General features: G+C 42.1%; 4 protein-coding genes across 10 annotated transcripts in view; 3 read left to right on the forward strand and 1 right to left on the reverse strand.

Annotated features, from left to right (window-relative positions):
- pikfyve (phosphoinositide kinase, FYVE finger containing) overlaps positions 1 to 11203 on the reverse strand; it is a 24906-nt gene extending 13703 nt beyond the window's left edge. The window contains exons 1-16 of one of the 5 annotated variants that reach the window (XM_028992458.1): positions 11065 to 11203; positions 9923 to 10107; positions 8721 to 8885; positions 8205 to 8216; positions 7290 to 7399; positions 5923 to 6094; positions 5294 to 5501; positions 3648 to 3674; positions 3376 to 3465; positions 3168 to 3303; positions 2241 to 2398; positions 2024 to 2135; positions 1162 to 1309; positions 472 to 636; positions 323 to 385; positions 110 to 239 (exon numbers count right to left, since the gene is read on the reverse strand). In XM_028992458.1, coding sequence (XP_028848291.1) covers positions 110 to 239; positions 323 to 385; positions 472 to 636; positions 1162 to 1309; positions 2024 to 2135; positions 2241 to 2398; positions 3168 to 3303; positions 3376 to 3465; positions 3648 to 3674; positions 5294 to 5501; positions 5923 to 6094; positions 7290 to 7399; positions 8205 to 8216; positions 8721 to 8885; positions 9923 to 10100 — 1874 coding nt within the window. In that variant the 5' untranslated portion in view covers positions 10101 to 10107; positions 11065 to 11203. Of the gene's footprint in view, positions 1 to 109; positions 240 to 322; positions 386 to 471; positions 637 to 1161; positions 1310 to 2023; positions 2136 to 2240; positions 2399 to 3167; positions 3304 to 3375; positions 3466 to 3647; positions 3675 to 5293; positions 5502 to 5922; positions 6095 to 7289; positions 7400 to 8204; positions 8217 to 8720; positions 8886 to 9922; positions 10108 to 11064 lie in introns of those variants that run through there. The other 4 variants (XM_028992459.1, XM_028992460.1, XM_028992461.1 and 1 more) reach the window with 4 other exon arrangements.
- sgo2 (shugoshin 2) lies at positions 9508 to 15595 on the forward strand. The gene is made up of 8 exons (XM_028992463.1): positions 9508 to 9554; positions 12174 to 12275; positions 12406 to 12581; positions 12660 to 12737; positions 12819 to 12852; positions 13008 to 14723; positions 14805 to 14916; positions 15000 to 15595. Exons 2-8 carry the CDS (start codon positions 12194 to 12196, stop codon positions 15100 to 15102), a joined length of 2301 nt encoding a protein of 766 aa, XP_028848296.1. The 5' UTR covers positions 9508 to 9554; positions 12174 to 12193; the 3' UTR covers positions 15103 to 15595.
- A 24-nt stretch (positions 15596 to 15619) lies between these two features.
- LOC114797483 (gamma-crystallin B-like) lies at positions 15620 to 21283 on the forward strand. Of its 3 annotated transcripts, XM_028992464.1 has the most exons (10): positions 15661 to 15771; positions 16065 to 16115; positions 16227 to 16308; positions 16458 to 16540; positions 17182 to 17269; positions 17487 to 17564; positions 17783 to 17870; positions 17964 to 18064; positions 20290 to 20365; positions 20482 to 20582. In XM_028992464.1, the coding sequence occupies exons 2-10, from the start codon at positions 16075 to 16077 to the stop codon at positions 20532 to 20534; spliced, it is 690 nt and encodes a 229-aa protein (XP_028848297.1). In that variant the 5' UTR covers positions 15661 to 15771; positions 16065 to 16074; the 3' UTR covers positions 20535 to 20582. The 3 variants fall into 3 exon arrangements, with proteins under 3 accessions (XP_028848299.1, XP_028848297.1, XP_028848298.1); XM_028992466.1 differs by lacking the exons at positions 20290 to 20365; positions 20482 to 20582 and adding an exon at positions 18313 to 18423 and having other exon boundaries at positions 15620 to 15771; XM_028992465.1 differs by lacking the exons at positions 15661 to 15771; positions 16065 to 16115; positions 16227 to 16308; positions 16458 to 16540; positions 17182 to 17269 and adding an exon at positions 20933 to 21283 and having other exon boundaries at positions 17533 to 17870; positions 20482 to 20724.
- Positions 21284 to 23965: 2682 nt separating this feature from the next.
- Positions 23966 to 24902, forward strand: LOC114796880 (gamma-crystallin M2-like). Its single transcript, XM_028991395.1, has 3 exons — positions 23966 to 23976; positions 24165 to 24407; positions 24550 to 24902. Exons 1-3 carry the CDS (start codon positions 23968 to 23970, stop codon positions 24820 to 24822), a joined length of 525 nt encoding a protein of 174 aa, XP_028847228.1. The 5' UTR covers positions 23966 to 23967; the 3' UTR covers positions 24823 to 24902.
- The last annotated feature ends 374 nt before the right edge of the window (positions 24903 to 25276 follow it).

A 25276-nucleotide genomic window follows, 5' to 3' on the forward strand; every position in this document is an offset into this window, starting at 1 on the left:
CATAATGAGATCACTTCCTCACGCCCATGGTGATGCACATAAACACTTTACCAATTCAATATAAAAAGTAAACTGGTCAGATAATGTTGGGCTGGATGGACAAACTCACAGTAGCCTTTCCATGGCCTTCTTCTCCCCATTCTCCTCCCTCAGCTGGTCCAGTGAGCTGTGGTGCCAGCCCAGCGGGGTGAAAAGCATCTCCTTGGGTTTCTCCTCCACACGTCGGTTAAACAACGACTCTGGAAGGGGTGGAGGTGGAGCCAAAAAAAGCAGCTGACCTCAGATCAGGGAATTTTCACCATGAGAGGGTGTGGTAACCTACCTCTGATGAAAGCATCACTGATGGAAATGTGCTGACCACCATCTTCGGAGACCAAGACCTCAGCTATGAGAGAGAGGAGACATCAAAACTACAATAAGTGTCAAACGTTTCAACCCATTATATCATTCCATGACTGAGGTGCTACGCACTTTTCTGCTCGGGTGGAGGAGGAACGTGAGGGTACTTGGACTGTTTCTTGATGTGGAAGTTGACATTGTCCTGCTCCATGTTGATGTTAATAGACGCCGCCGAATCACTGTCCACTGCAGACTGGAAGCTGCTGATGGAGGTTCTTTTGCTGGGGCTAGCTGAGTCTAATCAAAAAGAGGAAAAGAAAGAATGACAAAGGTCTAGGGGATTACTAACAATTTGCCTGTGCAAGAAATAAAACTTCATATGCATTTCCTTCCTCAAAATAGACATCACAATCTGTAGAGCCAAGAAACAAAAACCAGGACTGATTCTGGCCTTTAGGCCCCTAGGATTTCCAATATTTCATTATAGGAGATCTGGTGAACTACTTTATTTTAAATAGTAAAAATGATTGACATTATGAAACTATTTAAATTATTGCTTCCTCCATATTTTTAAACCCATTTCTACAAGTCATAGTACCTCAAAATAAAAATAAAAAAAGCTGCTACTACATTCACAAAGTGTTTCTATTTAATAAACCTTCTGAAACAAAATTCAGATGGCAGTCAGCAGAGGCTGCGCAGGAAGAAACATTTGTTGTAAACAGTCTGCTAAACTGTTTTTTTTTTTTTTTTTTACTTTATGTAATTTCAGGCGCAAAACTAAACCCTGTGATGTCAGAACATAAAAAAACAGATACTCACTGGTCATTGCATAGTCGTTGTAGTCACCTCCATGTTCTGTGTCACTATCATCAAACTTGATGTCCTTAAACCAGGAGGGTTCAGAGTGTCCCTCTAAAGAGTTGACACTGTCGCTGTCTGGGGAAGGCGTCTCGGAGAACTCTGTACTCTGAACACAAAAGGCTTTAATCTTCACCCGATCGTCCTTTTTTCAAAATGTGGCATCTGTGTATGATGACTGCCATGACATATTCTCTCAATTTTTGTTCTACTGCACCTGCGCAAAAGTTATTTTAATATACTTCCCTTTTCAAAAAAACTTGTGTTTCACACAGACAGATTGAAAGGTAAATGATTGTAAATGTAAAAAATACTACTCTGGTCATTCTAAGGTACATTTTGCACGCACCTATTCATTTATGGATTTTGCATTTTTTTAACATTATTTAACAAAACTGAAGACACAGAACTGTGAAATAACGCACGTGAAGTTATGTAATAAACAAAATCACATAGCAAACAAGATTTGCATCTCTCCAAATCAGGGAGTTTTTGCTGTGATGGTAGCATTTCACACTCCTGTCTTCTCTCCAATAGTCCTGAAGGTATACATGCTGAACACTTTCTTATCGTTCACTCATGTTAATGACAACAGCAAACAAAAAGCCATGAAGATAAAAAGAGGCAGATTCATCAAACTTCACTTTCGTCTAATACATAAATATGTTTCTTGCATTGGATTAGTGTTTTAGTGGTAGTGTTTTAGTTCATTCATTTTAAGCTGCTATGGCCTTTAATGGCTACAACAAATTTCTGAACAAGATCAGCCATCAAATCAACTAATTTAAGAACCTGTTGGATAAGTAGACATAAGAAAGGTTACCTGTAGGGGGCGATAAAGAGCGTATTCATCACGGAACATCTGATCGTGGTGTGTCACACAGTCCAGCCAACGACCATCCACCAATGCCTGCCCAATGGCTATAGCCTGAGCCCTGCACAGGGGTAAAGGTGGTAATTATTTTTTTTTTTTTTGAACATAGAACCAATTATATTATGACACACTAACAACTATGACTTGCACAAAAAAAAAAAAAAACCTAGTGGAGATGGTGCCATTCTGCAGCAGCCAGTTGACTAGCTCTTTTCCCACAATGCAATTGGGGTAGGTGCGCAGCCAGTAGCGGTGGTCCTGAAACTCCATCCCAGTGCTGTTGTGGCAGATTTTCTTCCACAGATCCTTAAGCTGGGATGAGTCCTACATGTTTTAAGCAACATATAAAAGGCATGGCAATGTTTCAATATCTCTCAACAAATTTTACACCTTAAATAATCATAAAACATGTTTCGATAAGAGAAACATTAGGGAACTACACTGTGTGTCACCACCATACTCTTGTGCAGCAGATGAGAGTTTAAAAGGTCACCGATCATGAAAATTTGACTTTGTGAGATTACTTAACATTTCTACAAATTTCCTTAGCCTGTCCAAAAATGGTGTAAAGGGTGTTCTGGCCATTCTGCTTCACTGTTCAGAGAGTGGCAGCTCAGACGGTCGGATCTGGAATTTGTCCCCTTATGACGTCATAAGGGGAAAGGTTACCTTCCGTGTATCATGTTTTTTCCACCCAGAGAATTTCCCGCCCCTAAAACATTATCTCCACTAACCGTCTTGGCTTCTAGATGCATGAGGCATTGCAGTTGCTCGGTGATAGAATTAAAAAATTATTTTTTACATCCAGTCACGTTATCGGTGAAATGTGTTGACATCATTTCCGTGAAGGCCCGCTCACTTCTATAGGCCGCTCTCCTCCTCGTTCCACCTCTCTCCTCCTCATTTAAAGCTAATTGTGTGACTGGGTAAAAGTGGCTGTAATTCTTCCTCAAGGATGAATTTTGGAAAGAGACTTCAGATACAGTATTATGGGACACTTAAGACCAATTTAAAAAAAATAGTCAGGGAACCTTTAAGGTCTGCAGCATTCAGCAGTAAATACACTATGTGTGTAAACATGTAAAGCATTTACCAGCAGAATCTTCCTCTCCTCTTCACTGGGGTCAGTTTTGGGCAAGGCTCGGCTGGCCTGGGGGCTGACCGAGGTGTCGTACGGCGGCACCATGGACCCGGACCGATCCAGAGATAAGTTGGTCACACTGGCAGACCTAATTAAAGCCACACACACCATGAAGGCACAAGCCACTTCAGAAAATGGGCCTGACCTCATCCTCACACACCTCTTCCGGGCAGGAGACTTGCCTACATCTTCTTGAACTGCAGTCAGCCTAGAACTCAGCCCACTGTTCTGTGACTCCTGGAGGATCAAACTGACACACACACACACACACACACACTATTGTTACTGATATTCTTACTTTCCATTCTTTAACACACTTGGATTAGTATACCACATGCAATCTATCAAGCTGATAAGTACCACAAGGGCAACAATTTCACTAAATGGCCAAAAACTGCAGTCTCCAGAAAAAATAAACACGCCAGGACTCACTTCTTTCTCATCCCAACTGGAGTTTTTCTATGCAAGGAGAGAGAGTAAAAAAGTTCTTTGAGATGAGACAGATCCTTCAAGTTGACAGGAGGATGGGCAAAAAAAAAGGAGGGGGCAGGGTAAGAAGGGGATTGGTTTCCACAGCAACCGAATAAAGCTGTGACTAGAGTAGCCATGCTGGGCATGCACTTCAGATGGAATGAAAACTGAAAGCAAGATGTCGGAGAGTTGTGGAGGTGTGTGTGTGTAATGTTTGTCTGCATTTTGCTATTGAGTCAGATATAAAGATAATAAGAGTAAATGCACATGATCACCGCAGACTACCGACAGCAACTGTCCTACTAAAGCCAGGAGCAGAACACACAGGAGTTCAAACAGGAAACATTTGCACCAGGAAGGGAGCATCACAGCCCCAATGGCAAAAATACAACACAACATGGTCAGTGTAGGAGCCTGTTAGTCTCAGGGAGCAGACAGCAAGGGAGGGTGAGTGAAATGGTCAGAGCACTACAACTGAGTGTGAGGATTTCAAACCAGCACTTCGAGTCAACTGCAGACACGATGATGAGGTTTACTGAACGTCCACTTTCATTTTTTAACTTATTCTGTATTGTTCAGAATTACTGATAATACATTCAGATGGTGAAGAACAGCTCCAGGGCGTGGTGAGAAGAGCCTTTACTGGATGACCTGATGAATCACTGCTGCCAGACTTTGCTGATGATTAGCCGTGGTACATTCCCATCATGAAGAGTGTGGCATCAACAGATACAAGCAAAGAAGGACTCCTTGCTAGTTATGTGCATCTTAGAAAGGAAAAACTATCAAGCCAGCTAGTTATTTAAAATTGCAATAATTCTGACATCCAATTTTTTTTTTTTATGATGCAAATTTAAAATGTGATAAGCCCATTCTCAGGCACCCTACTTCCCCATTCTGGTCACCAGAAGCAAACTGCCGTGACGAGATGAGGAACAACTGGGTTCCTCAACGGCTGTTCCCACCAAGAATATATTTTTTGGATAAATTACAGTTTAAAAAAAAGCCCAATCCAGCAACATTGAGCGCAAGTGAAGTGATGCGATTGTCATTGTGAAACAATGCAGCACAGCACATGGTGTCCTTTTAAACATCACCCTTAGTGAGCAGTGGGCAGCCATGAAAGGCACCCAGGGAGCAGTGTGTGGGGACGGTGGCTCAGGATTCGAACCAGCAACCTTCCGGTTAGGGGACAGTTTCCTTACCTGCTGGGCCACCACTGCTCCTAAAACGCCTTGTTCACAGTGACATCACACAATATCTGTTAATGCGATCATGCAAGTAGATTATTCAAATATTTAGATGGGCAAACATGTAAATCTACTTTTCAAATGTCTCAATGTGTTAAGTTTTATTATCTATGATGATAACATCACCCTAAAAACTTATTTAAGTGTTCATTACATATTTTACATGCAGTCCAATTGTGCAAATAGAACCCTGGTTAAGAAATCAGAAGAACACAAATGTCATTACGAATCCAATCCAAAGGCTGTTGTTTACATATGAGCCCACAAGTGGAGAAAATGGCAGGCTAGAGTGTGGGGGAGGAAGATAAAGAAAGAGAGGTGAAGGCGACAGAGAAACCAAACACTGAATCAAACTACCTCTGCCAGGCAAGGTCTTCCTCCAGGAAGATGTTGCGACTGGCCTTGCGGCCCCCTACTGGCGTCCGCGGCTCGCTGGGCTCCAGGACACAGACGGAGCAGGGCGAGTCCGAGAGCGCGCTCAGATCCTCGCCGATGGAGCCCGAGTCAGCAGAGTGGGCGTAGCTCAGGGCAATCTTCCGACAGTAGGTGCAAGCGCGCAGATCACCTGAACACACACAGGCAAGGATACACAAGCATGAGTTTCTTCTTAAAACTCTTCAAGCTCACAACTGTTTTAAACATTACTAAATAAAGCTGATAACAGGGAAACCAGGATCAGTGGAATATTCACTCACCAAAATAACTTGCTGAAACTCAGAATGAAATTGTGTGAATTTAGATTAACAACTAACTTGTTCAGATATAATTAATAGTTCTACAGTGCACACAGAGTGCATTTCTCACGCCGAATCATGACAGTATAAACAGAAATTCGGTATCTGTGGTCAGAATTTCTGCTAAACTGAATACCACACATACAAAAAAAAAAAAAAAAAAAAAAAAACACTGTCATTGGCAAAGTTAGAAGTTTAGACAGCACCAAACTTCAGTGCGCAGCACCGTCCCATCCATGCCCGAGGACTCACCAGTGTATCCCATGAACTTCCCGGGGATTTCCTGGTTGCAACAGCGACTGCAGAAGATTTGGCCACACAGGCGACAGTGGTGGCGGCGGCGGAAGGTGGTAAACTTCTCGTTGCAGTCGTAGCACTCCTTACACTGGCTGTCCGGCATCCAGTACTGTTTCAGATCACTGTCCTGGGAGGCAACATATGAAGCGTGATGCGGCAAGCACTAAACAGGGCACACAGCCGCGTCTCACACAGTACCGGTCCAATCAAGACACACAATTTGCATCTGTTACAGATACTAATCTGGCTATGACATTTAATAACTTTATCTGGAGGCAGCACACAAATAGACTTCCGTAAAATCAAAAAACATTACAAGATGAGGCATAATTAAAATAGATTAACTCACTCACTTTCGATGACCGCTTAGTCTAAATCTAGAGCGTGTGCACACAACTCACCAAAACACCTAGTGTGCATGGCTTTGAATAGCAGGAGGAAAACAGACATGGGGAGAGCATGTAAACTCCGCCCAGACAAGGTCCAAGCCAGCAGGACTCCATCTTACAACCTTGGAGGTGTGAACCGTATTCAGTGTGATAACCAGTGTGATGTAAGTAAACAAGGAAATGTTTATGGACAGAGGAAAGACAGAGTATGAATATATAAATGACTGCTTCCCTTTGAAATATCTTTTGTCTAATGTCTTGATTCGTTTATTGCTTATTAAATTTTCTTTATTATTCTAAAAATGACAACATGTGTTAACAAGAGACTGATTTTTTTCATAAACTTCCACCAGCATCTATCGTAGCATGCAGTGTTAACTGTGCCTCATATGCCTTCAACCTGCTGAAAACCTGCAGTATGTGCATTGAAATCAGAAGCATTGTGGCAGAGTGTGCATGGAATCAGATTTGTGCCTATATTAAGTTTTGAGTTATGCTCCGTTCTCCTTAAATGACATTATGCATATTGTTTTCTATGCTAGCATATCGCAGCATAACACAACGTCTAATTGTCTATAGATGTGAAAATACTGATAGTTTATTAATCATGAACGGGATTGAAAAGGTTCATTGTCACTTCTGCATGCCTTCATCCCCAAAAACCTGAGCACTTAACATCTGAGGAACAGAGCAGTCAATCAAATACATGCGGGAAATGACAGAAAGGCCCGCCCACATGAGAAGTGTGTCAAAAAGTCAGGCTACGCAGATGAGAAAGGGAGTGGTGTAACTGCAAAGCTAGCAGTGAGAGACTAAAAGAGCAAGCTATAAGCAAAAAAATAAATAAAAAGTTTGCCCCCAAAATAGTAGTTTTCTTCAAACAGAGAGTGTGTGTGTGTGTGTGTGTGTGTGTGTGTGTGTGTGTGTACGTACCTGACTCTTCCCCTCCATTATCTCCTTCAGCCTCTTCAGTGCCGTACGCAGCTGTACTGCTGTCCGTGGGTCGTGGCTCCCTAATGGCGCTTCAGCCTTCCGCCGTCCCTCTGCTCACATGCATGCATGCACATATACACACAAGCAAAACATATGCATACACAGACACAGACATATGTAGAACAGACACAGACAAACACCAAAATCCAACCAGGGCCATGCGGGTACACCCACAAACACACAGAGAGAGGTGTATAACATACACACAAGCCCAAACACAGGTACAATAGATACATACATACACACGGACAAGTGCACAGACACAAACATATTCAAACATGGAGAGAAACACACACACACACACACACACAGACATACACAATTAGTATCCACTCAAAAGCAGAATGAGAGGGTTGAGGTCATCTCAGCAGCATCAGAGAATACCATGCAGACCCTGACCTCAGAAACAGCTACTTATCTACCAGCAGTGACCAACACACACCAGACAAAATGCAAGCGTGGTTGTGAATGGTGGATGGATGGAGAAAGGATGTCTGCACCCATCTGAAATGATCCTCAGCCAGCAGCTTCATTCACAGTCAAATGCTGAGATGTGAACTGATCATGTCAGGGGGAATCTGTAGCTGCTGTTGGGTGGTGCTTTAGGGTGCAGATACCCTGTCTTCAAGATGAAGGATTTATATAAATCTATGTTAGTGGATGGTCTGAAATGCACACACATCTATGAAGCAAAAGATGACAAGTCATCTAGATGTCGGTGTTAAAACTGATCTGGACATGATGCAACAGTGCCTGCACGTCCTCACCACTTGCCAATAGATGGACACACACGCTCAAAGTACAAATGATAGTAAAATAGATATAAATATGTTCATAAAGATATGAAAGGCTCACCTTCCCAATCCACTGGGACCCCCAAAAAAAAATAAAAAAAGAAGAAAAATCATATCAGCAGCTCAGCCTGAACCTGACTAGATCACTGCAGATCTCCACTCTTCAAGATCTACTACGGATCTACACAATGAATCTACTTGTGTTGGACAGGTCATCAGTATTATAGATTATATCATATTATATTCACAATATGGATACAATTTCTTTATGACTAACAGAAACAAACTCCTTCTCTCTGATATATATATTCTAGTATTTTCACATGAATAGGCAAATTGATGGAAAGAAACAAAAAGACCAGACTGGGCTAAATATTAATATTATATAATACAATATAATAATGTTATTTTGAGCATACAGTTATACTTCTGAATGTCATGAGTATTATTGAGTACTGAAAAGTTATGACGTATATTGTATAATTAGACAATTTAACTCTTTATTCTACAGCGACCGATCAGTAACTCATTGGGTCACCTTAGATTGTGCCATCATGTAAGACACACTCACACACACCTGATGAACTGGATGTGCGTCTGAGGAGTTCTGCATGTTGCTTCCTGTGCGTGCCAGAGCCGTGCAGGGAGTGGGTGGGGCTTGGCCAGTTCCTGCGCTCCACCTTCGGAGATGGTGCTGCTGCTGCCTCGGTCTTCTCCGATACTGAAGAAGGTCGTCCCTCATCTTACCAACCAGTTAAAAAAATAAGAGGATTATATAATTCTCTTTAATACTGAGACAATGTCAGAAGAATGAGAGTGATGGGGATATTATCCTTATTTTTCATTAAAATACCCGACAGTAGACAAAACAGGGGAAAAAAAAGATTAACCCCAATAATGAGGTTTGGGCCCAAAAATGCTGTGAACTGTGTGTGGCAAGATATTACATTCCTGAAATGTTGCTCCCCTGTTTGAGCCCCTTGGTGGTTCATTTTTCATTTAAAAACAATCCACACAACTGAAATTCAGAAAATTCTGTCCATGTCATAGGTCATACCCATTGTTTTGAATTATTGTCACAATTCTCCTATTAGCCTGTTACACCTACTGATACCCAAATTCTGGATACTTGTGGCAGTTTAACGGTGTAAGTGGCTGAGTGAGTGTGCAGCAGTGATAAGAAACAGCTTCGCTTTCACTTCTCCACTCTGCCACAAGCTGTCGGTTCTGTGTGACCACACATGACCATTCCACTGGCCAATGACGTCCTGTCAAAGTCACATGACAAAAGGCGTTTACTGTAATAATGCTGCCCTTCCAAGCCCTCATCACATGATCCCACAAGACAAGGCTGTGATCCGGCTTTGCCATCGGGTGACTCCAGATCACGTCCGCACAGAGCATTGGAAAGGTCAGGTACAAAACACTATACACACATCACTTTTACTTACGAGGGTGTGGCCATCAGCTGTATAATCTGACAGAACTTTAATTAAATAAACAATAACTGCTGTAAAATCACTATAACTGCAGCACTTACACTATGTTAATTTTGAAAAAAATTATAATAACTCCACTATTTGAATATGATTAATATGCTAGCGTAATATTATGAGTATTACTGAATTGCCAGTATTGTGATACCGCTGTTTTTATTGTGTCATACACAATATAAGGCCAATCATCTATATATGCAAATTAATAATGAAGCCCAGCACGTGATAACCCCCATCAGAGAATGAGAAACAGTAAATATGGCCATGCGTTGCAACACTTCACCTTTGTTAAAGCGGAACAGGCTGACGAACGAGCTGTAGGCGGAGCGGAGAGGCGGGTCTTCCTGCTCAGGTGTCAGGGGCTTGAAATGCGTCAGGTGCGAGGGGCTGGGGGGCGACGGCGCCGTCTCTGAGGTCCAGTCCAGCGTGGACGAAGAGGAAGACTTGTCATCAGCTGCCATGTGTTCTCTGAGTCAGGCAAAGAACACAGAAAGAACAGAATTACCGAACAGGAACGCCCTGCGCTGGCGGCATTATTCGTTTCACCGGAAGACATGCCCTGACGTTAAATGTGAGAGACCATGTGTGACATGATGAAACCTATCGCATCTGAAAAGAGAGCATCTTCCACCACAGTGACCCTGCAGATCACAAATGCACCCACAGCATAAAATCGAAGGCCACGGAGCAACAGAGCTGCATCTGTTCTGATGTCCCTCCAGTCAAACGTGGTTTACAGATGCATGACCTGGACGGTTCATCATCAGTTAGTTCCCTACGCAGTATTCAATATTGATAATCCTAAATAACATTCAATCAGACAAGAGCTACCACAGCATAACAAGAGAATGTGTTTTGTGGAGGCTAAACTTTTACCACGTCGGATTTCCAACACGTCACTTTATTTCTTGCAGGAACACGTGATGCGTGTATTTATGTTGTTCGTATCTGGTTCAACCATCAAGAAAAATATCTCGAACATTTTGATTGAACGCATGAGCACACGATATCATGCATTTTACCTGTCATGAATATTGATGCTCACCAATAGGTGACTGGATGAAAAAAAAAAAACCGAAATTTAATTAGTATAATTATTTATTTTACAGTGATCCTAAGATCAACTGCTGCATTAGTCTTCCTCAGCAGAGAACTTTCAAACCATCTTGCTGCTAGCCGCTGCGAGAGACGCGTTTTGTAAAGCAGAAGCAGGCTAGCGCTAGCATGGGCCATCCAAAAATGACAGAACTCAGCCGCCGGTGCCCTGGCGTGCAACCCTTCCCGTGCAAAAGTCCTACTCGCGTGGTGAACAGTGCAGAGAGCGGCTCTGCTTCTCACGACGGAGCACAGCGCGGCATGGCACCGCTGGGCATAAACTTTACCGCAAAGCTGCTTGAACGGGCGACGACACAAATAAACAGCTACCTGGGTTGTCGTCGTCTTCTCTGATAATGCCTATAACAACATCTTAGCGCAGATAAAAGTCAACAAAGGCGTCCAATGTCGGGAATGAACGTTCACCCGGAGCGACATAAGCGGCATCTCAGTCCGACGCGGAAGACCAGACCAGATCAGCCGAGCGCCGCACGGTCGAGCAAAAAAGGCGGATCTTATCTTTTACTTTTTCTGGTGGGGTCATTTCTCATCAAATTTAAATTTTAAATTCTAACATTGGTTTAATTTTTTTGTATCCAATGTTTTATAAACGTTACAACATTAAATGAAATTTCCAGAGCCATTAAATAATTCGCGCCCACTGCATCTGAGTATAAACAGTCTAACTTGCAGAACTTGCAAACAATTAAAAGAGAGTTCTGTTAAACTTGTTTTAACAAAATGCAAGAAGACACACATTACACAAAAATAATAAATTATATTGTCGCCAAAGGCTTCTTTCGAAGAATACACGTGGTCCATGAAAACTACAGTTGCTTTTCATATAAAAACTCCGTATATTAACAGAACTATACAAAAACGTGAATACAAGCCTTTTATATTCTCTTTTGCTTGTTCCTTTAAGCTATTTATTTCTTTGATGTTTTTTTAATTATCATTGTAGTGTTAATTGCACTGACTGAAAGCTTTCAACAAAAGGTATTTTGGTTCGCAATATTTTATTTATAAAAATGCAGCTTTGTCTGTATAAGAGATTTCCGTGTCCGTTCGATTGCGCCTCCAGGTCTAAGGGTGGCGACGTCGCAGTGACGTCACGAATGACGCACGCATGTCTCCGCCCCGATCCAAAAAACGGATATGACGCCGCAATAACGTTGAAAATTCGGCGGCTTCTGAGACGTTGCAGTCGGCCGGTGGTGTAACTTTAAGCACAATTTCGCTGGGGTAATTAATATTTAAACAGCCTTAATCATTTTGATCATGTCATAAGCGCACGCCGTCATGCTCAGCTGTGCGTGTTCTGTGTTCTGTGCCGCCATAACCTGTTGTTTACAGTAATTCTGCCCTCCAGCGACTCGCACACGACGGCTGTCTGCGCGATGTAAGCGTCTCTCATCATGCAGTCCGGTCCTTTGCAGATCAGCGACGCCGCGTCACCATGCCGCGGGAGTGGACGCCGAAACTCGCCGCGCAGAGCTCTTCCGCGCTTCTGGCGTCCAAGATCAAGACAAAGATCCTCAGTAGGCGCCTTGTTTTACGCGCTGCATGTTGAGCAGTGAGAATGCGGCTCATTTATATCAGGGGATGGATGATAAACAGATCGTTTAAACTCGTGTGTTCACCTTTGTGTTGTAATTTTGATCTTTTCAGATACGTCCTCATTCTTCAAGGTGTCTCTTAAAACCAACAATAAGGCCCTGGCTCTTGCACTGGTTGCACAGAAGGAGAAGAGCAGGCAGATGGAGGCTGAGATGGTTCGTCTACAGAAATATGTGCAGTCTTTGATATTTGACCTCGCCATTGAGCGTCACAAGAAAAAGCAGATGGTGAGGTTACGTTCTTTTGTTTCTATGGATCGTCCCTTAATTGGTCATGACATATTCATCTCTTTGATTTGTTTGTAGTTAGTGATCATGCGAGATCTCTACAAGAGCTCCATGGACAGCCTGGCTAAAGCAGCTGACCTCTTCTCCAGTGAAGAAGTAACTAATCACTGTTCACACATTATTGTGCACATCATATATACGAGCGCTCTCACTCATTAAAGCGTGTGTCCTTTGCAGGAAGCCACTGATGAAAGTTTTGGAGCTCAGGAAGGTTTGTCTTATAATGAACTTGTAAAATCTTTTAACTGGTACAGAAAATCACAGTTGCATTTTAATTCCACTGCATAACCTGAGTCTGTCATGCTGCAGTTAATTCTGGAACATCTGGTTTCCTTTAAGATGTTTCACCTTTTATTATTATTTAAGAATCAGAGGGAACGGGCGAGGAGCATGTGCAGTCAGGTCCTCGGAGTACGTCTGTGTTTAACCGTGGGTGTGTGCCTGACCCAAAGCCTCACACAGAAGATCCACCCATTCCTGCTCCCTCTGCGTCTGTGACTTCGTCACCGAAGTGCGACTCTGCCCGTCAGCCGACTGTCTCAATCACAGACATGGATATTACAATGGCTGACGTTGTTCCAGAGATAATCACTGTGGAGACAAAGTGCAAAAACAGCTCAAGGAATTCGGCGGAAAATCACACATCCGGTTCAAATTCAAAACCTCAAGAAGCCTTGTTTTCCTTAGTTCAGAGAACAGATAAGGAGGTAGTCCCTGCAGATGCCAGAACAACTGAGACCCTGATTGGTTCCTCTCAGAAAGACCGCAGTAGCTACACAACTGCAAATCTTCTGGGAGACACTAAGGAACCCAGTATTAAAGGGATCGAAATGGTCACCACCCGAAGGAAAACTCGTGTCACTTCTCGAAATTCCAAACAGAATAAAGGTTCTCTCACTTCCCAGATGGACATGGAGACCTTATCCATGCGGCCTGATGGAAGAGTGACACACGGTATTAATCCATGCTCCAGCAGAGATGCTCAGGATGTTGAATCCACGAAGAAGGAGGTCCCCAGGACAACGCGTGTTTTGCCCGGACCTCAAATAGACAAAGTGGGGAGTAGAAAGACGTATGTGGTGTCAGAAATGGCCAGTGGGAGGAAGAACCAGACAGAAGAGTTCAGCTGTGTGTACGTGGATCAGTATTTGGACAAGGCAGGCGGTCTCCGGTCGGCCAGCGTGGAGGATGAAGAGTATTCGGCGACTGGTCCCACGCAGAATGTGGTGATGAGGTATAAGGGTCGAAGAGAGACGCATTCTGCCTCAGATGGCAGCAGAGACACGCTCCGGGTTGGAAAGGTGACCCAGGAGGATGACTGGTGTGACGTCTTCACTGACGACTCGTTTACAGCTTCCGTTGGTGGTACACGGCCATCGGCGGCGGCAGGTGTTGGTGCGGACGATCTTGCTCCACGGAAAACCCCTGCTGTGGGTGAAGAGGCGAAAAAGGAACAGGCGATGAAGCGCGTGTCCAAAAAGGTGAAGATGACTTCAGAGGACGGTTCCTTCGTTCCAAGAGAGAAGAAGAGAAAGAAAACATCTGTGAGCCTTTCTGAACCAGCTGCCAGTGGCAGAAAAGAGGCGACGAGGCGGGCAGCAATCTGCCGGGATGGTGGTCAAGCTGATCTGTCCCCACGTCACCACAACGCAGCAAACCTTGCCGAACCTTCAAGGTTTCATCTGAAATACGCTGCACCCCCCACTTCCCATCCTCATGAAGCTGTCAAAGAAAGCAGCAGAACGACGTACGTGGTGCACAGAAGACCCGGGACATCCATATACAACAAGGAGGACCACGTTCCTGAAGAACACCACACATCTTCCAGAAGCGCTCCTCCTCCGACCACAGCCGCTGACGGATTTTTGTCTCTGGGGAGTCACATCAGCACCACAGCCCCAGAAGAGCTGAAGGAGACGGACCTTCTCACAGACGAGCGACCCCCCTGGGACTCCCTGACATTCGGCTCAGAAGATGCCTTCGCCCTGGGTACTCCAGACAAGGGTCTTTCTTCAAGACTTCTCTCTGTCGCCATCGAGACATTTGAAGCCCGAAACGATGCGCTCGGGAAGGAGTCCACAGGTAAGGCTGTAAATGGCATGAAATTCCATGTCTGGAATCGTAATGTTGAGTGTAAATAGATGATTTCCTTCTGGTTTGTAGAAATTGGAGCCATGAAGAACATAACGAACATTAATGCAACTAACAACACAGAATCCAGCCGAGTGCGCAGAAGACAGCAACCAGTTTCCTACAAAGAGCCGCCCATCAACTGGTGAGCAGTGATGCGCTCTTCACCAGTTACCGCATGTGTGCCTCTGTGTGTGTTCACACGTGTTCCCGTTTGTGTCTCAACAGTAAAATGAGGCGAGGGGACAAGTTCAGCGACACTCAGTTCCTGAGTTCTCCTATTTTTAAGGCTAAAAAGAAGAAAACTACAAACAAAAGAATCCCGACCTGAAACAGTCCATTTAAAGTCTGTTTTTTTTTTTATTTTTGAAAGTTGCCCTCTTTGCCCTCAGTTTATGAACATGTTCTGTGATCCTTTATGTATTTATATTTATTGAATCTTTCAGTTTCTGGACTTGTGTGGATTTTTACATATAATAAACACATTTTAAACAAAACAAAATGGACAGTCTGTTACACCAGTGGTTTATTGAAGTTTTAAAACGAAATGCTATTAAACTTGACTTTTACAGATACTGCTGAACAATAAATGAAATTTGTTCGGACTCTGAGGCTCCTGCATGTCAGGTCTGTCTGGTTTTAATTTTTTTTTTTTCTTACTCCGTGAAGTTGCGAGGGAATGATAATCCAGTGCAGGAGCTGGAGCTGATCTGATTTCAGCTTTTCTGGACGCCGCCTGTTGAATTATTTAGTTGTTCAACGACTCGCCGCCTCCCACGCGCTTCCCCACCTTCTCATGTAGCCTATTTCAGTTCCGCCTGCCCCGATTCGGGTGAGTTGTTCTGTAGTCGATCTCTGTTCGACTTGGAAGTGGCGAGTGGTTTTAAATCATTTTGGGATTATTTCTGTTCATTACGATGTGCTGACTATAGAAATGAATGAACACAACCTGGATTGCAGGTTGCATAGCAACAAATGAATATTTAAAGAACGATTAAAGGTGTGTTTGCTGTTGCTCATCTTTAGTATTTATTTCGCACTGTTCTGCAGACTGCGCTAAGAAAATCATTTGATGTTATATGATGATATATTCTTTTGCAATAATTATAAAAGGCATGTTGTATTCAGCATGTAGATTCCACTTTGATACTAAAATGAACTGTGTATAACTGTTTGTTTCACCCTCCTCTTAGGTTTAGAACTGGTTTTGGGTTCATAATTGTCCGTTGAATCCATGTAATTTTCATCATCATGGTGACACTAAGAAGCCTTTGTGTTCTGGTTAATCTCTAGGCATTCATAGATGGAGACCAGACGCCTGAGAAGAAACATTGAAGCGCTGCTGTGAGTTATTTTAGGGAAGCACCGTGTCTGTGTTACAGTCAGTATAATACGATTCGTGGTGGATCTTTATTTTAGCTGTGGTTGCATGACATTGTAAATTGACTTTGGCAGAGGGGATTACGTTGGTCAGAAACTCAGGGAAAATGGCTTTGACCCCAAGGGGAAGAGAGAACCTTCCACGCTGGATGACCTTGTAAGTATTAGTAGAAAGACTAGTATACCTGAATGTAGAACAATACAGTAGTTACACTGTGCAACCCAAAAGTGCAGAAATGGATTAACAATGCTGTGAAAGGATGTAACTGGCAGCCTTTTTTGCATTTATTCTGTGGTTATTCACAGGCGCATTATGACTTGGCCATTAATGTGGCTTTGTGGTGGCTGAACAGAGATGGCGGGCCGGATGACAAGGCAAATGATATCATGTGAGTACTGTACTCTCATACTACTCCTACAATACTACTACTATATCTATACAACTTGTACCATTTCATTAAAATGTAGTGAAGACGGGCTAAAAATATTTACAGGGAAATAAAAAACGCGGAAACAGCTACAGCATAGCTGCTTCACACACAATTACGCCGACTGATCAGCCAACACAATGACATTCGTGGAAATTGCATAAATGTGCTTGCTCAGCACTTGGAAACCCATTTTTTTTATTTTGTGCCACAAGCACCGCAGCCAATATATGCACATTATCTAATAATAATTAAGCAGGTAATACATGTTAGGATGTGCAATACCAGGCTGAGTAAAGCAGCACCTTCAGAGTGTTATTGTGACTGTACCGTATCTTACCTGTCAAGTTTGCCCTCAATCTGTCTGAAAGGATGAAGGATGAACTTCCTCTTGTCAGTCAAGTTGATGGTTCTGAGCCCTGGGGGGTTAGTGGCATGTACATTACCTTTGTTCTTATGATGCTGTGGCAGTTTTTCGTTGTTATGCTGCCCCCATTTGATGAAGTGCAGAATAATTTTTTTTTTCAGTTGCCATGATTTCATGTTTCATTTGACCTGCACTGTCAGATCCGCACTTTTTTTTGTATGTAATTTTGCTACAGAGGCATCGGCAGGCCCAGGCTCAGACAGCACCCCAGCATGCTGGAGCGGGAGGCTATGATCCTGTCCTCATTTGCCGGAATGGTCTTGGTGAGGACACACTCTCTGTCAGATCACATTAAAATGTCTGGGGGCCACGGAGGCGTTAAATAATCCCTCTTCATTGTTCAACCTGCCGCCTGACCTCTCTCACTCATTCTGTTGACAACAATGGCAAAATCAAAGTGTGACTGCTTTCCGCATCTTCAGCCATTTAAGCTTGCCGTTTTCAACTACCCTGACTCCGGGCTGTGTGTTTGGGTTTTAGAACAGCTTACCAGTGAAGGACATTCTGTCTCTTTATAACTGTAAACCATCGGCATCTTACCCTGACAAGGACAAAAAGGTACGACACATCCCTCATTAGTCTACTCTAATATGACTATGCTTCAGTATGGAATTAATGTTTATGGTAACTCCCACTGTCATTACTGACTGTGTCAGTGGTGTTTCGATCCACACGAACCTCGCATTCAGCTCATAAGAAGACCCAGGTGATTAAATATACCGGACGTCGAACCATCACATGCATTTATTGTGTGAAGCTTGTTTGACCCTGAACAGAGTGTGATCATTCATCCTTTCACCCTGTCCCATCACCCATTTGCCATGCTGAGCTCCTTCAGGGCAATTGACCACTCACGGAAACACAGTATGTATCAGTTGTTCCTCCTTTTGGATCCTTTGGGAACCTTGATGTTATTCAAGATGAAACAAAATCTGGTTCTTTTCTTATTATCACCAGCGGAGATATTGGAACAGTGGAGCGCTCTCCGCTCCAGAACTGGAACCAGTACAGGACAAAATGCATCCACATCCAGCTCCACCTCTCAGTCGTCCTTCAGAGTGAGTTACTGTACATCTGCACATACTTCCACCTCAAAAGACTAGAGCTTACTGCTGTTTTACTCTTCTTGATGTCAGTCTCTACATTCACAAGACAATGTTTTTGTGGTCACAATTTAGTCTTTTCTTTTAGTTCAGTACAAATATAATTTATCTTCGAAACTCATTCTTATCTAAAACTGACATGATTCATTAACTGAATGAACACTGAATGAACAATTGATTTGTTCATTATTTGTTGTTTAAAGACCAGCACAGATTCCCTGAAAGACCAGTTGGAGGACTCCAGAGACACTGAACTGGGCCTTTCGTCATGAGATGCCCAATCCAGCTATTAAAATAAAAAAGTTAAAGCTCAACAAAACAAAGTTTTGTGTGTTTTATATAGTTAATATTTCAATTTTTGCAGGCTATGACTTATGGTGTCTGTTATGCAAGAATTACAACTGTTAATACATAAAAAATAATAGATAAATAAGGGTTAAACTCTATATTTTATTGTCATTCAAGATAGCCTTCATTATTAATATGTACTTAAGAACCAGTTACTGTTGCTGTCGTGAGATGGTAGTTAGCTAAGTGTTATTACATCTCCATTATTGTGAGTTAGAGTCCACACTATGGCTTGTGTCTGTTGTGTACTATGTTGGTGTGGAATTCCTCCAGGTTCTCAACTTTCCTCCTGCATCCTAAAGGCATGCACTCTTGGTGGATTTGGTGTTTCTAAATGTGAGCGTGAATGGTGTGTGCGCCCCGCCCTAGTTGAGTCCTCACCCAGAAGAGCTCCAGAAGCCTTTACCCAGATCTGGGTTTACCATTATGGATACTGAGTGAGAGTATGTCCATATAGTTTAATGTAAGAATTATTTAGCAAAAAGTTTTGAACCCTTTGCACTCTGCTCTGGGAATACGTAAAGCATTAATACAAAATTGGCAGACACTGGAGAGAAGTGACTGTAGTTTCAATAACCACGTGTAAGAAAACGAAGGTGTTAGAAGCCTAGTGGGTAAGACACTCGCCTATGAACCAGAAGGCCCCACTTACTACATTTGTGTCCCTAAGTGGAAGGGACACAAGTGTGAGCAACCGAAGGAACAAGGACGCAAAATGTAACCAGAAAGGGATCTTTACTGTCCACTGTGACAAAATTTCAAAGCAAATAAACTCCAATCGAATGTTAAGAACTCAACCGTCGCAGAACTCAGTGTTCCATCTCACAGAACCACCACCAAACACGCACAGGGTAGAAATGCACAAACCCCTACCTATTACACATACAAACATCCCTTAACTACAACACTTCCCCCTTTTCAGCCATCTTCTCGACTTCTCCCAATTTCCGCTTCCACTCCCTCATCAGCTGTGCAGTCACATGCTTCCACTTTGGAAGGGAGGAAACCCCAAACAAAACACACAAATATCAATTTGTGAGGACCGGCCCATACAATTTGTACACATACAAATGATCATAAATAGAACTTGTGTGACTCCGGCCATCACACTGATCATGACTCTTAACCCTGAGTGTCACTGTAACTACTGATTGTAAGTTGCTCAAGATAAGGGTGTCTGATAAACGATGTGAATGTGAATTTAAAGAGATAAGAACGGCATTTGTTGGTAGTTCAATTTTGTAGTACAGTGTGGAAAGTGTAAAATAGACTACATAAATAAATAATAAATAACATCAATAAATAAGATTATTGTAAAATTAATACATGATAAAGAAAAAAATACATCTCCCCCATGTGCAAAACCATTAAGTGTCCAAGTTTAAAACACAACATGTCTGAAACACATAAGAAAATTGAGGCAATGCTGTTCAATTATGCACAATTCTGTGCATAAAGTATAAATGACAATTACTTATTTTAAATTTGAAATGAATACTCAAAGATAAATGATTACAAAATGCACTTGGATTGTATGTTCTGCTGAATTATTTCAGTTCATGCTGGGTCACCGTTGAATTAGCAGCTTTATTTTGCCGATAATGTTTGAAATGTCCAGCATATGGTCTGGTATAAAATGCCGCTTTCTGTAGATTGTGATGAATATGGTGAAAAAGAACAATAACTCAATGGTCATTAGAGTTTCTCCATACATAAACAAATCTTTTTTTCTCCTATTCTCTCCCTCGTGCTTCCTGGCACGCCATGCCAGAATTATTTGAATGACAATACTTTATGCTGTGCAATCACGCGCCCGTGTTTTGTTTTATAAGAGACGGCACGAGTCTGAGCGCCAGTACTGGACAGGAATCCTGCTTGGTGCCAACCGCCAAAATGACTGTCGGCAAGGTAAAACACCCTTTTTCCCCTCTGGCTGTGTGTGTACATGCTATGATCTTTACTGGTGCACTTATGATTATTATAAATGAATAATCTATTGTTGTGCCTTTTTTTATTTGCCACAGATTGTTTTCTACGAGGAGAGAAACTTTCAGGGCCATGCCCACGAAAGCAGTAGCGACTGTGCTGACCTGCACCCCTACTTCAAACGCTGCAACTCCATCAGGGTGGAGAGTGGCTGCTTTATGATCTATGAGCGACCCAACTACATGGGGCACCAGTACTTCCTGCGAAGGGGCGAGTACCCTGACAACCAGCGCATGATCGGGATCAACGATTGTGTCCGATCCTGCCGTCTGATTCCAGCGGTGAGTTACACTCACAAAACCTAGAAGCATTTAGGTTAGGTGGTTAGGTGCTATAGTAGTAGATCGAAAATTGAACAATGACAAACAACAATAGTTCACCAATGTGGAATGCATGCTCTCCAGAACTCATAGAAGCTTTTCTTAACCTTTACCACAAAGTTTGTCTTGATTGTATGAAGATTGATGTGAATTTGCTTTCCTCAAACAGCACCATGGCTCCTTCAGAATGAGACTCTATGAACGTGCTGACCTGGGCGGCCAGATGTTGGAACTAAGTGATGATTGCTCCAACCTCATGGACCGTTTACACATGTCTGACATCCACTCCTGCAATGTGATGGATGGGCACTGGCTTCTGTATGAGCAGCCAAACTACAGGGGCCGACATTATTACCTCAGGCCTGGGGAGTACAGAAGATACACTGACTGGGGTGCCATGAGTCCAAGGATTGGATCCCTGAGAAGAATTACTGACTTCAGCTAGAATAATAATGCATATGTAACATATGACTGATATAAGTCTGGTATTGTCTAAATAAATTGCTGATGTTAAAACGCATTTGCTTTGATCTTGGAAGTACAAAGAACAGAGGGCATGAGATTATTATTATACAAGCAGCAAAGGTATGGATTTTCAATTCCATTTATTAACAGGGCTTAAAAAATAGTGTATGGATACGTGTATGAGAAGTTCATTTATGTTTCCCCCACTTCTGAAACCCCTTGGTTTTCATTTAATCAGTAGTAGAGGTCTGTGGGCGTCTTTTGCAGAAGCCTTGATGACCGTTTTGTAACCCCTGGTAGTGACACTCATTGCTTATTTTAATCAATATCACTGCCCTGAAGGTTTAATTGCTGCTGAGGAGTGTTGACAGCAGTTGACAGTATTAAACTCCACCCTAAATTCAATCCAAAAGTTTGATCAGAATAAATTTGTGAAGAAATGCATAAGTAAAACATATTTGAGGTGAGGCAAAGGAATATGAATTGACATGAAATCAGTCCAAATTATTCAAATTATGTTTAAGTGCGGTCCCTAGTAGTATAAATGCTTATTAAATTAGGACTTAATATTGTGTGTTACAGTCTCAGATTTTCTTACACCTTTCACTGAATGATCTTTACTAAGGAACTCTTCTTAATTTATTTAGATTGCCAGAGGAGACATTATCATTAACATAACAATTTCCAGAAATTTTCTAGAGGAAGGAACCCACATCAAACCTGCTATTTAGTAATTCAGTATAACGGCACGGCACTGTGTTAGTATTCATTAATATTTTAGTTTTTTTTTTTTCTTCCAATTGCAGCCTCATGCTAATATAATACTGTTAAACATGGCTTACGTATTTAGCTGAATCCAAGCAACATGTTTACTAAGCAAGTCTTTCTATGTGACTTTCCTAACGCTCACAGCCTTTTGGGGGCCTTTAGACCCCAACTGGATTTTAAAATGACAATATGACTAAAATTACTGATTAACTGACTAATTTATCTAGGACCCCTCGGAGACCCCTCCTAAAACTCAATTAAGCATAAAAAATGTAAAGAAACTTCTGTACTCACCACTCCTAGAGAGACCAAATATTTTAACAATGAAAAATCTATATGTACTTTTTAATTTTACGCCAATAATAATAAAAAGAGGCGGCATGTATTTACAATATAAAGAGGCTGAAGAAAATCAATAAAACAATGATCTGTCTTGACCTTTCCCTACTACACTAATTTGGACTTGTTGCCACTCCTTCCTGCATGATAGTAAGCTTGTTTTTGACAATGTGATTTACGTTCTGCTGACCACAGCATCGCAAATAATTTTAAAGTTGAGGGATTTTTTTTGTTGCTGTTGTTCTACACAGCAAGCACAGCACACAGTGCGCACAAAGGAATTTGTCCTCTGCATTTAACCTATGACTTCGGTGAGCTGTGGGCAACGATGAAAGGCACCTGGGGAGCAGGGGACGGTACCTTGGCAGTTACGAGTTCACTTCCTTAACCACTAGGCCACCACAGCCCCATAGTGGGGTAATCAACAATACAAGTACATTGATTTATGATGTACACACAGTAACTATTTTAGGCTAACTGGTACCCTAAGGGCGAACGAGCAATTTTTGTAAAATGTCTCCAAGGGATTAACACTATTTATCTGATTTAGCCAAAAATCTTTACTGTCACTGCACAGGTTTACATTACAGAAAAAAAATTAAGAACAGTCATAGCTCCACACAGCCTTGTTTGATAATACACATAATTAAATAATTAAAATGTTGGTCTGGAACAAAAGGTACTAAGACAGATCTGTGGAAGTGTGCTTTTCCAGGGCGGAGTATGAATCTTCAGACACGTGGGAACCTCATTGTGTGCAACACATCCTGACCTCTTTCAGTCAGAGAAAGGGGGCTTGATACTGAAACTCTAGATTACTGTAAGGCTTTTGTATATGCTGATGTGGTGCACAAAAGCTTGTGCAAAAAACAGCAGCTAGAATATTAACTGAAACAAAGGAAGAGCTCACATGACCAGGTTTACACTAGTAACAGTTATTTAAAGCTTCCCCCCCTTTTTCTCTTATGCTGAAAGCTCCTATTGGCTTAGCGACTGAATTTAAAAATCACAGTCCAAAACACCTTTATACTTCTGAACATCTTCAAGACAGGAACTTCCCCAGGGAACCTTGTGCTGTTTTCTTTATTGGTTCTACTCAGCATATTCCTGACATTTTTGTCCTTTTGGTTTTTTTGTTTGCTTTGTTTTACATTCAATTCCTACTTTTATATTAGATAACATTGTTTTACCCATTAACCTTCGTTTTACTTATTACCCTCAGAAGTGTTACAAAATGTTAACTATAAAAATGGTAGTATTATTACACTAGCCACATGCAAGAAATGCTGTTGGAGGAAAATGAATGGACACATGTTGTCATGCAACATATTTAATGCAAAAGGGTTTGTTCCATACTGTTCTGGGCCTATTGTGCAGTAGATGTGTATGTATGCTGCTAGTCCTTTCTGTTGTCCTCACATGTAAAAACCCCAAATTGAAAATGATTTATCCTCTTTAAAATAGACAACCATATTGGTGACGCAATATTGTGCTCCAACAAAAAAAAATGTGCCACAACATGTGCCACAAGCCTGACTTATAACTGCGTGTCCATTTGAATAACAATACTTTGTTTGTCAAGTGGCAGTATAAAAAGCTGGGGAAACATGTGGAATCCCTCCAGCGGAGACCATGGGCAAGGTAAGTTTATTTATGACCCTCTGTGTGCACAGTTACACACAGCCTCATCACCACACAGGCTGATGTATTTCATCCATCACTAATGTGTTATATACATTATCTACCCTTATTTTTTAACTTGGTTGGGGAGTTAATAGCCATTAAAGACAAAATTGTAATTCCTCAATGACTCTGGTTCTGCGTTGTAGATCATTTTCTACGAGGACAGGAACTTCCAGGGTCGTAGTTATGAGTGCAGCAATGACTGCATTGACCTGCACTCCTACTTCAGCCGCTGCAACTCCATCAGAGTGGAGAGCGGCTGCTTCATGATCTATGAGCGTCCAAACTACATGGGCAACCAGTACTTCATTAGGAAGGGCGAGTACCCTGAGTACCAGAGATGGATGGGTTTCAGCAGTTCCGTCCGGTCCTGCCGACTCATTCCTGTGGTAAGCCAATCCAGTCCTGTAATTACACAACATTTACATCTTTCAGTCAATGTTCACTGGCAGCGGGTATGAAAAATAAACCCTTTGGAACCATAGCTGGTGTGTAGAGCCCAAGTAACTGTGTTACACATGTCTCCCACAGTACCGGGGATCATACAGATTACGCATCTATGAGAAGACCGATCTTGGGGGTCATGTTATGGAGTTCCTGGATGACTGCCCTTGTGTGTCTGACCGCTTCCATCACAGACATGTATATTCCTGTAACGTAATGAACGGTTACTGGATCTTTTATGAGTATCCAAACTTCAGAGGCCGGCAGTACTTCCTCAAACCCGGAGAATACAGGCGCTACCGGGACTGGTGTGCAACCTGTGCCATTGTGGGTTCATTCAGACGTGTGACTGATTTTTAACATTTTTATTACTTTTTTCTTTCACATCCACTGTAAATAAACCATATAGCTAATTAAACATTCACACCATAAATCATGAATATTCATTATGAAAAAAAACACTGTGGCTTTATTGAGTTTGCAGAGTCTTTATTTTCTACTTTGATATTTCAAATCACACCTATTACCTCATGCTTTACTGACATTATGAACAGTAACGAAAACCACAAATAATTGTTTCTGTAACTGTTATTAGGGGAAAAAACCCTCAGCAAACCATAAACAAACAGAAAGAGAGCAGAATGAAAAGGTTCTGTGTGGTAAATGTGTGTGGTTAAAGGGAACACTCTGGAGAGGAAAAGCATGGTCCTGTAGGAAGAGACTGGAATTATATAGATGAAAAAGGTGGGGAAAAACATACATTATGGGTAAGTATTTCCTAATGGTGCCACTGAAATAATACCCTTTACAGTAA

This window comes from Denticeps clupeoides, chromosome 9 (assembly GCF_900700375.1).
Source record: "Denticeps clupeoides chromosome 9, fDenClu1.1, whole genome shotgun sequence".
Taxonomy (NCBI): domain Eukaryota; kingdom Metazoa; phylum Chordata; class Actinopteri; order Clupeiformes; family Denticipitidae; genus Denticeps; species Denticeps clupeoides.